At 42.1% G+C, this 11,343-nt stretch overlaps 1 protein-coding gene across 2 annotated transcripts; it reads right to left on the bottom strand.

Annotated features, from left to right (window-relative positions):
• Nucleotides 1–1,119: 1,119 nt before the first annotated feature.
• On the bottom strand, nt 1,120–9,787 carry LOC115396185 (methyltransferase-like protein 27). Of its 2 annotated transcripts, XM_030101900.1 has the most exons (7): nt 9,502–9,787; nt 4,964–5,150; nt 2,528–2,651; nt 2,151–2,279; nt 1,816–1,951; nt 1,505–1,597; nt 1,120–1,380 (listed from the first exon to the last, which is right to left on the bottom strand). In XM_030101900.1, exons 3-7 carry the CDS (start codon nt 2,639–2,641, stop codon nt 1,151–1,153), a joined length of 702 nt encoding a protein of 233 aa, XP_029957760.1. In that variant the 5' UTR covers nt 2,642–2,651; nt 4,964–5,150; nt 9,502–9,787; the 3' UTR covers nt 1,120–1,150. The 2 variants fall into 2 exon arrangements, with proteins under 2 accessions (XP_029957760.1, XP_029957761.1); XM_030101901.1 differs by lacking the exon at nt 9,502–9,787 and having other exon boundaries at nt 4,964–6,185.
• Between the last annotated feature and the right edge of the window lie 1,556 nt (nt 9,788–11,343).

The following is an 11,343-nucleotide window of genomic DNA, read 5'->3' on the forward strand; positions in this document are numbered from 1 at the left end:
AAGGAAACAGCGCACCCCTTTAAGAATACTGATTTTTCTCCTTACCTTTCACAACCATGGCAAAGAGGTGAAAAAGAGGAACTTTCCTCAAACTGAAACTCTTGTCAGCAGGTTGAAGCAAACCAGAATAACATTCTTTTGGACATTTAAAGTTGGGAAAACCAACAAAAGGAGAAATGCTGCCTGGAATAAGGTGAATGCTTAGAGGACAGATCAAGAGAAGAAGAAGAACAAAGAAGTGGTTTGAATTCAAAGTTGTGATTTTCGCTTGGATGGTTTCGGTTCTTCTTGTCTCTGCCTCCAATACAGTGTGTAAGAAAGCCATTAATATTTGTTTTGGACCCCCCCACCCCCAAAAAAAAAAAAAAAAAAAAAAAAAAAAAGTGTTCACCAGGAATTGAACTCCAGCTTCCTGCATAACATGGGAAAACTGCACTGAACTGCTGGACATCATATAAACCCACAATTTGTGTGAAGGTTTCATTACTGAGTCACTGAACCCACAGGGGGGCAATCATCGCCCTGCGCCCTCTTGTGGTTGCATGGAAGAACAGTGAATTCAAATGTATTGTGAAACAAGACATGTGGTAATATTTTGCCAACCCCCCCCCCCCCCCCCCCCCCCCCCCCGAAGCTCACACACTCCTCCAGGGTGCTACACCCACCAGGACCATTCCAGCTGATCAGGACAGGCTCTCTTGCTCCACCTGCAAAACAAGTCACACCTCTCTCACGTTTGCCCTCTGTGCTTCCTCCGGGCCAAACAACTGACATTTTTCTGATACAAATGAAATAAAGAATTGTATAAAAGAAATATAAAATCAATGCAAAGAAAAAATGGCTCGGCAAGTAATGTGTTAATGAATAGTGTTGACACTGGTAAGTTACCAATGGTAACATTGATAAACTGATGATCTTGGTTGTATTGGTAATTTTTTGCATTGTGGGCATACATGGCAATATCTTTGCTGATATTGGTATTTGGTATTATTTGTGGTATTATTTGTCATGTTAAAGTTTTGGGAAAAAGACCGCGAAGACGTAAAACAAGATAGCGAAACGTCTGCTTTCTCTCCATCACACACAGCCACATGCCATTTCTACTATTTCAACTTTTATTTCAGATTAAATTTCCATGTCATACAGTTGATTAAAGTGACTTTCTGTAGAGGTAAATGATTCCATCCAGGTATTTCCTCTGTTCCTCTTCCTGAGTAGAGTCATCATAAACATTCATCATGTAGCCCTTCAGTTCTTTGGAGGCGACATGAGTCCAGAGTCGTTGTGTTTCCATCAGCTGCATCTCTCGCTCCATCGATGCTGCATATCGTTCCCCAGATTCGGACTTCAGCTCGATCCTCGACATGCAGATGAGGCCTCCTGCATGAAAAAACACTCCGTAAAGTCAGAAGCGGGTATGATCGTAGAGCAGTGAATCGTCTGCATATTGGGAGACTCGTCCTGGATGTCTGTGTGACCAGTGTGTGTGAACGCTGGTGATTACCTGGTTTGGCGGCTTTGCAGAGCTCCGGAATGACGCTGACCGGCACAAAACCGTCACGTAACGCGCCCACGATGATCACGATATCAAACATACCTGAAACCAGGTGAGGAGGAGTCAGGAGAGTACCTTTTCAGCTCATCCTCTTCATCACCACAAAATTCAGAGTTCAGCTTCGTTTTTATGGTCGTGTGTGTGTGTGTGTGTGTGTGTGTGTGTGTGTGTGTGAGGACTGGAAACAGTGTGAATCCTCCCTCAGTCTCCACTCGGACTCTTTGCGTCTTGCTGTGAACTTGTGAGTTTTGTGTGTGTACCGCTCTGTGCAGGCAGTGGTTCTGGTCCCAGGATAGCCTGTTTCAGATCCTGGTACAGTTTGGTCTTTGCAGCCTCCTCCAGCATCCCTTTACTGCCGTCTATTCCCACAAAGTTCCTGAAGCCATGTTCAGCCATCTGGACACATCAGAGGAAGAGCAGTGGTCAGTCAGAAAGAGTGAGGACTGAAGGGTTTTGGTCCGGGTTTTGGTTTTGCTCATAGCTGAAATGTTAGAAGTGGACAGTCGTTGAGACAGCAGGTGGACGGTGTTTTTGAACGTCCACATTGGTCCTCTGATGTGTTTTCATTCAAGGACTTGTAGAAAGTTTCTCTTACCAACTTAGCTGCGAGTCCTGATCCACAGGCCACATCCAGAACCTGGGCCTCCTTGGGGTTGCCAGAGAAGTTTGCATTCAGGAAGTCTACCACCTGGTGCGGGGCTGTGTAGTTCATCGTATGTGAATCCTGTTAAATGGAAAATCAGTCCAAGAACAACAACAGAGTGGATTTGTTCATTTATTCAACAGCAGGTAGAAAACTGAATCTTTCTCTCGTTTGAATTTCCAACCAGAACTATCAAAAGTCTGAACCCCTGGGTCTGGTTCTACAGAGAGTCTTCTGCATAAAGTCATCACTGTGAGTCAGTGGTGAATTTGAAACGGAGTCCAGTGAAACGGAGTGTGAGCCGAGTGTGAAGCGTGCGGCCGCCCGACCTGCTCGTACGTCTCGGCCCAGCTGTCGTAGAAGTCCATCCTCTGCCGAGAGCTGAGGCCTTTGCAGCTCCTCAGCAGGGTCTTCACGTCGTCCACGCTCCTTTTGGCCGCCATCACGGAGGACCTGAAGACACCCGGGATGAAGGAGACACCTGCTCACTGCCGCATCGCTGACAAACACACCTGAAGCCAAACTCAGACCACAGCTTCAAAAGAAGACCGTCTGGAAGAACGGCAGAAAGGTTTTTTTCTCTGCTAGAGTTAATCGAACCCACATCCATTTTTTAAATGTTGAAAATTACACAAATGCACCGATACCACTGTTGCTTCCACAGGCGTGACCTTCTGAATTTTACTGTCTGTGCCAATAAAAGGTATTCTGAGCCTCATTCCTTCTAAGAAGTCTCACCTCATCAGTAAAGCAACAAACCTTCCTGGTGGCTAATTCCTCTGTCCAAAGAAGGCATTTCAATTAGGCTCAGTTGTCAAAAATTCAAAAATTTAGATCAATTTATCATTATGAATTGTTCCTGAAGTAGGTTGAGTACTCAGAGCTGTTTGAAGCCTTTAATCACGTTGAAGGTTTTCGGAAGTGGCTGAAGTTACAGAGAAGAGGGGGAAGATCAGAACTGGTGCGGCGGGATCGCAGCGTCTCCAGAACGATGATACGTTAACCTGGGTGTGGCGAGCAACGGCTGACGTTACTGCGTGCATGTGGAAACTCAAAGGCTTGGGTTTATGGGACTGACACAGTCCAACAAGCTTCGGTTTCCCTTTAGCAGACTACTTGAGCACATATCTAAGTTGAAATATAGTCACTTCCAGCTCTTCTTTTTTCATCTTCTAAACTGTCTGCAACAACAAAAGTTAATAAAAATCGAATAATTTTGAATTGTCTGAAAATATGGCAGCAAATTAAGAGGAGCTCTAAACTGCCAGACACCTCTATACAGACGCCAGTTTGTTGTAACATGCATTTCTCCCATCCTTCACAGATTCTGCTTTTAACACTTGGAGACTAAAAGGTATACTCACTTTAAAAGATCTCTACATTGAGAAACAGTTTGCCTCATTTCTTCAGCTTAAAAACAGGTACTCTCTTTCTTCCACACATTTTTTCCGATATTTACAAATAAGGAACTATGTGCGTCAGTGTGTGTCTAACTGAGTTTCTTCTGGAAGAAAAACGGATTCATAAGCTATTGCTGACTCCTCCCAATTCAAGAAATTTAGTTTCAGACTTTGTAAAGGTATTTTCTGAACAAGTAAATTCTGCCACATTCCACCTGAAAAGTGCTTGGGAAGAGGATCTGGGTATACAGACTGAGGATGACGTGTGGGAGGAGAGCCTTTGCAGAATCCGATCATGCTCTATTAATGCTAGACATCAGTTAATTCAATTTAAAGTAAAACACAGGCTTCATTACTCTAAAACTGAACTGCATAGGTTTTTCCCCACAATCTCTTCTTTATGCGATCGCTGTAAGTCTGCTGAGGGCTCTCTTTCCCACCTTTTTTGGACATGCCCAAAGCTTTATAACTTTCGGTGTGAAATATTTAACTGGTTTTCGGGAATGTATGGTTGCGTGTTCAAACCAGATCCTGAGATAGCATTATTTGGGTATTCTTCATTTCTCTCCAGTCAAAGTCTCTCTGTGCAGTGCACAATCATGTATGGTCTGGTAATTGCTAAGAAAGTGATATTAAATCTCTGGAAATCTGACACTGTGCCTGTTTAAAACCTGGTTAACGGAGCTCACATCAGTACTGCACATGGAGAAAATTAGATACGACTTGATGCACAATCCTGCCAAGTATTTTAGTATTTGGCAGCCCTTCATTGATTATCTTGCTCGACTTGACACAATGTCTGGAAATGTTTCCGAATCCCTACCGTTTACCTTTTTAAATACTTGTTGCAAGAAATACTGAAGTAGTGATGCAATATAACATAAGATCTCGAGCCCTGTTTTGTTATTGTATGTGTATATTTCCTTTTTCTTTTTTTCTTTCTCTTCTTCTTTTTTCCTTTTTTAATGTTTATATATATATATATACTCATGTATATGTGATATTATGTGTGATATATATATATATATATATATATATATATATATATATATATATATATATATATATATATACATATTATGTTTTAAAAAGCATTGAAAACCTTGTTAAATATGTTAAAAAAAAAATTATATATATATATATATATATATATATATGTATAGCGTAACCCTCCCCCCAAAAAAAACCCAGAAAAACTTATTTTTGTGACAAGATCGAGAACGACACATGAGCAGTTAATGTGCTGAGGTGACTAAACGCAGTCTAATCACAGAAAAACTCTCCTGGCCTGAACAGTCCGGTCAATAAGCTGTAACTGCTGGAAAAAAGAGGAGAAAACCAACAGAAATGGAAGACTTGACTCACCTGGTCGCGACTTGGCAGGAGGAGGTCAGAGACTGGTATTTGACAGGAGGGGCTCATCACGGATGTTTGTATGCGACGAGCAGCCAGGTCTGTCCTGCCTGGCTGGTTGGATCAGTTTTGACAGGTAACACCCACCCAAAATGGTCACAGTGGCGGTTTCCTGGCCGTGGTGTATAATTTTGCACGACTGTTTAAAATGTCGAAGAATGAGTCAGTCTCAATTTCTCAGTCACGGTTCAGATATGTTTGATTTAGCAGTTTCATAGATGTGAGCCAATGTGACTCGTATTGATTCACATTTTGACCCCCCCGTCCCAGCTGCTGTGGGCGAAGGCGGGGTCTCCCTGGACAGGTCGCCAGTCTGTCGCAGGGCCGACATAAAACCATTCACGCACACATTCATACCTAGGGGCAATTTAGGGCGACCAATTAACATGCATGTTTTTGGACCGTGGGAGGAAGCCGGAGTACCCGGCTTCCTCTGGTATTTTGATTTCAGATTTACAATAAAAAGTTTACAAGTTAAACTGAACTTTCATGGAGGTTCTTGCTACAAGTTTTAAAGTCAGCCTGAAACTAACACTGTTCATTGTATTTACATGGTTTTCAGTTTACAAACTAGCCATAGAAATTTGTTTATATCAACATTGATAAATAATGACAATAATAATAACAATAATAATTGATAAATAGTAAATCCTGACGATCAGCTGTAACCACGGTATTCACATCGGCCATTGGTCAAAAATTTCACATCAGTGCATTCCTTTCAACCCTTTTCCTAAACAGAATAGAAAAACTTTTATTCTCAGTGTGAATTTTTTAAGCCTGAGAGCATGGCCGCCACATGTGAGGAACTCTTTCCATGGACTGGGAGCTGCTTGGTGACTTGCTCAAGGACACGTAGACACCGAGCCTCTGAAGAATGGAAGGTGATGTTTGATCCACAGTAAATGTAACTAGTTACCATGTTTCAGTAACTAGCACAACACTGGTGATCCAACTTGTCTGTCAGCTTTTTCCAGGACAGAGATGCTTCAAAACATGTTCAAACTGGCCTACTCAACATCTACACCCTCTGTTTTTACCTTTACCTGATGAACTGAATTACATTTTCCAAAAATCACAATTGTTGCGTTGCACAGATTTAATGCTAACTTATTGTTGTCAAACCATAACTTGATTACTTTAACTTTTAAGTAATTAGGTCCAAACGTTGCTATAAATCCTCACCAGTTCCTAAAATACAGTTGAGGTCCCGAACTGAACCCTGCGGGACGCCACACACAATATCTAGATATTTCAAATAACAGTCTCATACCTGTCAAGGCAGACCTCACGCCTCCCTTACTGGAAGGCTTTCACAACCGTACTGAGTACTTAAAAATATTTATCAGCAGATGAAAAAAAACTGAAGCAAAAAACCCAAACAAACAGCAACAACAGCAACATGAACCATTTCATACATATTTATTTCAATGCACACTAATATGGACACAGTCTTGAGCCATAACTTTTTGGCAAAGTGAAAATAAGTCAAGCAGCAAAAAAAAAAGTAAAACAACAACAACAACATATATATATATATATATATATATATATATATATATATATATATATATATATATATATATATATATATATGTATAAAAAAGGCTGCCCATTTAGTTCTGAAATGTCCTCATACTACCAGAGAGAAGGAAATCCACCACACTTTGTCTTGGTTCATGTTTCATAGTGAAGTGCAACACGCCTTGTTAATGTTGTTGAAGAAGATTATTATAACTAAAGAACCAAGAGGACATGGTACTTTTCGTTTTAATTTGCTTTTCTTTTAGGTGTTGGCGCATGCTGTGTGTGTGTGTGTGTGTGTGTATGTGTGTGTGTGTGTGTGTGTGTGTGTGTGTGTGTGTGTGACATTTCTGCTCTCGGAGTAGTGTCCGGCCAAAAGATTCCCTGGGGGACCAGAACCACTACGGAAGGTTCCGGGCTGGACCAAGAGTGGAAATGGGCGGAGGGTGGCTGAACAGAGTTTAGATGTGGTTTAGGATTTCATTTATTTATTTGGGTAATTCGTTCAGCTTATTCTTCAGTATGGGTTTTGTTTTCTTTAGATTATTATTATTATGAGTTTTGTAGTGGAGGATTTTAACATAGTTTTGGTCGACTAATATTATGTTTTTACACCTCGTGGAGTTTTATGGTTTTACCCATTTAAGCTGAGTGTATTTAAGGGCCTCCTTCAGCAGGAATGTCAGCAGTTGTTGTTCTGGTCGTGGCAGCTGGGGGCTACCTGCTGCTGGGGGCTACCTGCCGATGAAATCCTCCTATGCACTTTTTTTTTGGGGCACTTTTTGAACTTTGTTCTTTTGCACAAGAAAAATAAGAAGTGGACCACTCAACCTTTGTCTCATATCCGCTTGGTGCTCACTGTTTTTCTGCCGCTCACACAATAATGTTTACAATATTAAGTAAATGAAAATAAATGTTTTATATTAACTTTTTTTTTTTTTTTTTTTATTTACGTTAGAAGAATTTGAAAGTACACAACAAGAATAATTCTCAATGAATTGATAAATGCACTTGGAACGAAAGAGTTTTTGAAAGTCTGTGCTGTCTTCAGCCGCTGGGTGGAACAGATCGGATGTTCAGTCCGTGTTCTGTCGGACCTCAGTGGATCCACCTCAGTTCACCTCTCGGGACTCTGGATCAGGTCTGGAATCCAGTCCAGTAACAGCTAGCTAACGCCAGCTAACAACAGAAATTCCCATGCGATTAAACCAAACGCTCCTTGTCTGAAAATAAAAATCAGGTTCTGCTTTAACGCGGCGGCTTCGTGGCTTCGCCTGCTACCAGCTGAAGGTTCTCCACACATCCTGGTCTTCTGTCTCTGTTCTCAGTGGAACCAAACTCCAGATAAAGGCCATGATGTCTCCTCATTCTGCTGGTTCAGACTCAGCACCACTTGATGAAGAGGCTGATTTAAATATGTTTCCATCGTCATGAGCTAGAAACACTGAGTGGAGGCAGGTCAGAGTTTTTATTAGTCTGTTTATTGATGCATTGCTACCTACACGCAGATATACACTTTATTTTTCACTGATACAGCATGGTTATTAATTTATTATCAGTTTATTTGACATTTTTCCATGAACTCCTAAGCCCCGGTGCAGGCGTAGTAACCGGTTTTGTCGGATCGGCTTGAAAGACCGTTGCTGTCTCTTTCTTCTCTTCAGTCTTTTTTTTTCTCTTTGCCTTTTCTCACCCATATCTCATCCAGAAATATGAGAATTTTGTAATGAAAAATTATTCAAACTAAATAAAATAAAATCAGTAATCAGATTATCAAGAGGAACTCCCAAACTGTTTGGCACAACGCAGCAACCGGGTCCTCATTCTGCTGCCTCCACAAGAAAAGGAAGAATAAAGAAACAAAAACGAATACTTCTCAACAGTGGACTGAGTCTTATTGAAGCCTACTAATATTTTTTTAACATGATTTTTTCCTCCACATTTGAAGAATTGCTCCATCAGCTGTTGCTTTCTGAAGGTGGTGAAGTGGGAGGTGAATCACAATCAGATCGTCAGTTTGGTCTCTGAGTCTGAAGCCTCTCAAGATCAGATGAAGCTTTCTGCTCTCAACGAGGCTGGAATTTCACAGAAAAAGCTTCAGAAAACCTGCAGCCCCTTCATTCCTGCGGCCACAGGAATGAAGAGGCTGCAGGTTCTGACTGACTGGTTCGACTCGCAGAGGAGACGATAACTTCACGAGCAGATGCTGTCCTGACGATGACGGCAGAGCAGAGTCCACCAGTTTATCCAAGACCTGTCCCGATAAAATACTTTTATATTTAAAGAGATAATTCAGTCAGATAGATAGAATTCCTCTGAGAATCTGTCTCAATCTTTGGGGAAAAATGATCCTCAGATGAGAAACTAAGTTCTGAGCCTTCAGGTGGAGCTCAGTTGATATGCTAACTGACATATAAACAGAAAAAACACCAGGATGGTGCTGTGGGAAGTGTTTTTTCCTCACACTCAAGTTATCTGCGGCTCAGCAGCACTCTTAGAAACCACTGTTTTCAATTAGAATTAGCCAACAACGGTTTTCAGTAGAAATCTCAAACACTGTGTTACTTGAGTCTGTCTTCGATATTTGAAAAGCGTTTCGCTCCCACAGCAGATTCATGACGGTTTTTCAGTTTGGTCCTGAACTGGCAGCAGGTTTAAGGAATCTGCCTGGAGGTAATCCTAACAAACAACACATTTTACGCTTAAACACACAACCGACGGAGCAACAAGCTGCTTCCAGTCCAGAGGGGGGGTTAAATACAGAATATTCCATCACCTTCACTCACCGCCTGCCTCCGTCCCTCCACTGGTTCCTCCGCACACGCCTCGCGTCTGCTTCGTTGGAGGGAGCAGCGGGGGGACGGCGGGGGGACAGTAGGAGGACGGCGGGAGGACGGCGGGAGGACAGTGAGCGGACAGCGGGGGGGAGGCCGGGGGGACGGCGAGGGGACGGCAGTTACACTCACCTGACGGGCTTCCTGTCAAATCCTTCACAAGCACGTGTGTCAGGTAGAAGTCAGACTGCTTTGACGGTGAGGCTCAGAGGAGGACCGGAAAAACGAGCATGGAAAATACATGTTTTCACACTCAGGTTGAAATGCATTGAACAACAACAAAATGTACTTTCATGAAACTGAATCCTCTGAGAAGTACTCCGTGTTTCACCTCAGTCTGTTCTTCAGTCAACGGTCTTCTCTCATAGCCTTGCCGGCAGGCTGAATTCTGGCAGTATTTGTTCTCATACACCAGACCGTTAGGGGGAGCTAGTGAGCTGGACAGAGTGTCAGCCTGCAGCAGTGAGAGAGGAAGACTGAGCAGTGTGTCTGCTGTTGGTTTTTCTAAGGTTCATTTTAAACAGTGCATCGAAAATATCTGCCTGTCAGTACTCGAGTATACTTAACTGATGTTCAGGATGGAGGTGAAACTGATACTTGTGAGTTTGGCCGTTTGTTTTGAAGTTTCAACGCAGATGCTAATTCCGTTAGCATGTTAATGGCGTTTCCATTAAAGCAACTGTAACCAAGGGGAAGTGAAACTGAAATTAGGAGTGGTACTGTCACTTTAAGAGCACCGCAGGGCTGGTCTCGCGAGAGCTGACTTCAAGTGAGATTTTAAAAAAAAAAAACTCACGGAGAACAGGAGGGAAAACATACACACGGAAGTATCTGGAGAAAGGTGATTGAGGCGTGGTGGTTGGGCTATTTCACCACCACGCTGAGAGAGATTGAGCTACAGAACAGCGTGAGTGATCTTTATCAGTGTGTGAAGTTGATATCATTTGTTCTGTATACTCTGAGTATAATGGTTTTCAATTGTGTTCTGTGAATTCAGAGGGGAGATTTGCTGTGTTCCAGGTGTGTGTGTGTTCATGCACAGGTCAACCACAGGAGTGGAAGTAAGTTTATAATATTTTGTGTGTGAACTATGTTTGAAGGCATGTTAATATGATTGTACTGTAAAGTTTGTGTTGTTTATGAAGTTCCATTTCATGCATTTACTGAAATTGGTGAATATTTTTGTTTGAAGAAACTCCTTCTGATGCATTATATCTGTGTTGTCTCTGTTTAGGAGCGAGAGCTAGTACTGTTGTCTATATCACTACCATATTTGTTCGTATTGATTTTGTTTCACAACATTTCTGCTTCTTCTGTGAACTACCAACCTCAATCCTGTCACATTAATGCTGAGTCTAATGCTGTTAACTCAGTCGGGGAATAAAGTCCCACGTAAAATTTATATTGTGTCCAGTCCAGTCATTGCATGACCTGGCTACATATTTTGGTGTCAGAAGTGGGATCCCCATTTTAGGTTTTGAGGTTGTAGTTAGTAGTGAATGTATAGACAACAGTATTAGCGAGAAGGAGTCCATGCCTGGAGTGGTGGTGTGGACGGAAGCAGAGAGAGGTCTGCATTATCATCGTGAGTCGCCGGAGAAGAGGGACACCTGACTCTGGCATCTTTGAGATCACAGAAGAAGGCTACCAACAATTTGAACATAAACTGTGTTCTACTGCAATAAAGACATTGAAGCAGAGATCGAGAAGATGTCAAATGAGGACGAAGGAGCAGCTGGTCCCATGGCAAGAGCCAGCATCAGTGATGATGCTGCTTCTGTCTCTGGTGATGGAGGTAACTCACTGGCACAGCTGCAGTCACAGATTTCGGAACTGAGTAGAAAACATGATGCAGTAATGTCTACTATCACCAACCTGAGTAATGTACAAACAAGATCTATTGTGTATATTCCCAGAGAAAAACACATTGTACCTTTTTGTGGCGAAATGGGTAAAGATGTGTACACTGTGGAT

The sequence above is a fragment of the Salarias fasciatus genome, chromosome 11 (assembly GCF_902148845.1).
Source record: "Salarias fasciatus chromosome 11, fSalaFa1.1, whole genome shotgun sequence".
Lineage (NCBI taxonomy): Eukaryota > Metazoa > Chordata > Actinopteri > Blenniiformes > Blenniidae > Salarias > Salarias fasciatus.

Coding starts and splice junctions, on each gene's coding strand:
- LOC115396185 (XM_030101900.1), bottom strand. CDS start 2,641: ATGGCGGCCAAAAGGAGCGTGGACGACGTGAAGACCCTGCTGAGGAGC. Junction 2,280..2,527: donor GGGCCGAGACGTACGAGCAG/GTCGGGCGGCCG, acceptor TCCATTTAACAG/GATTCACATACGATGAACTA. Junction 1,952..2,150: donor CAGGACTCGCAGCTAAGTTG/GTAAGAGAAACT, acceptor TGATGTGTCCAG/ATGGCTGAACATGGCTTCAG.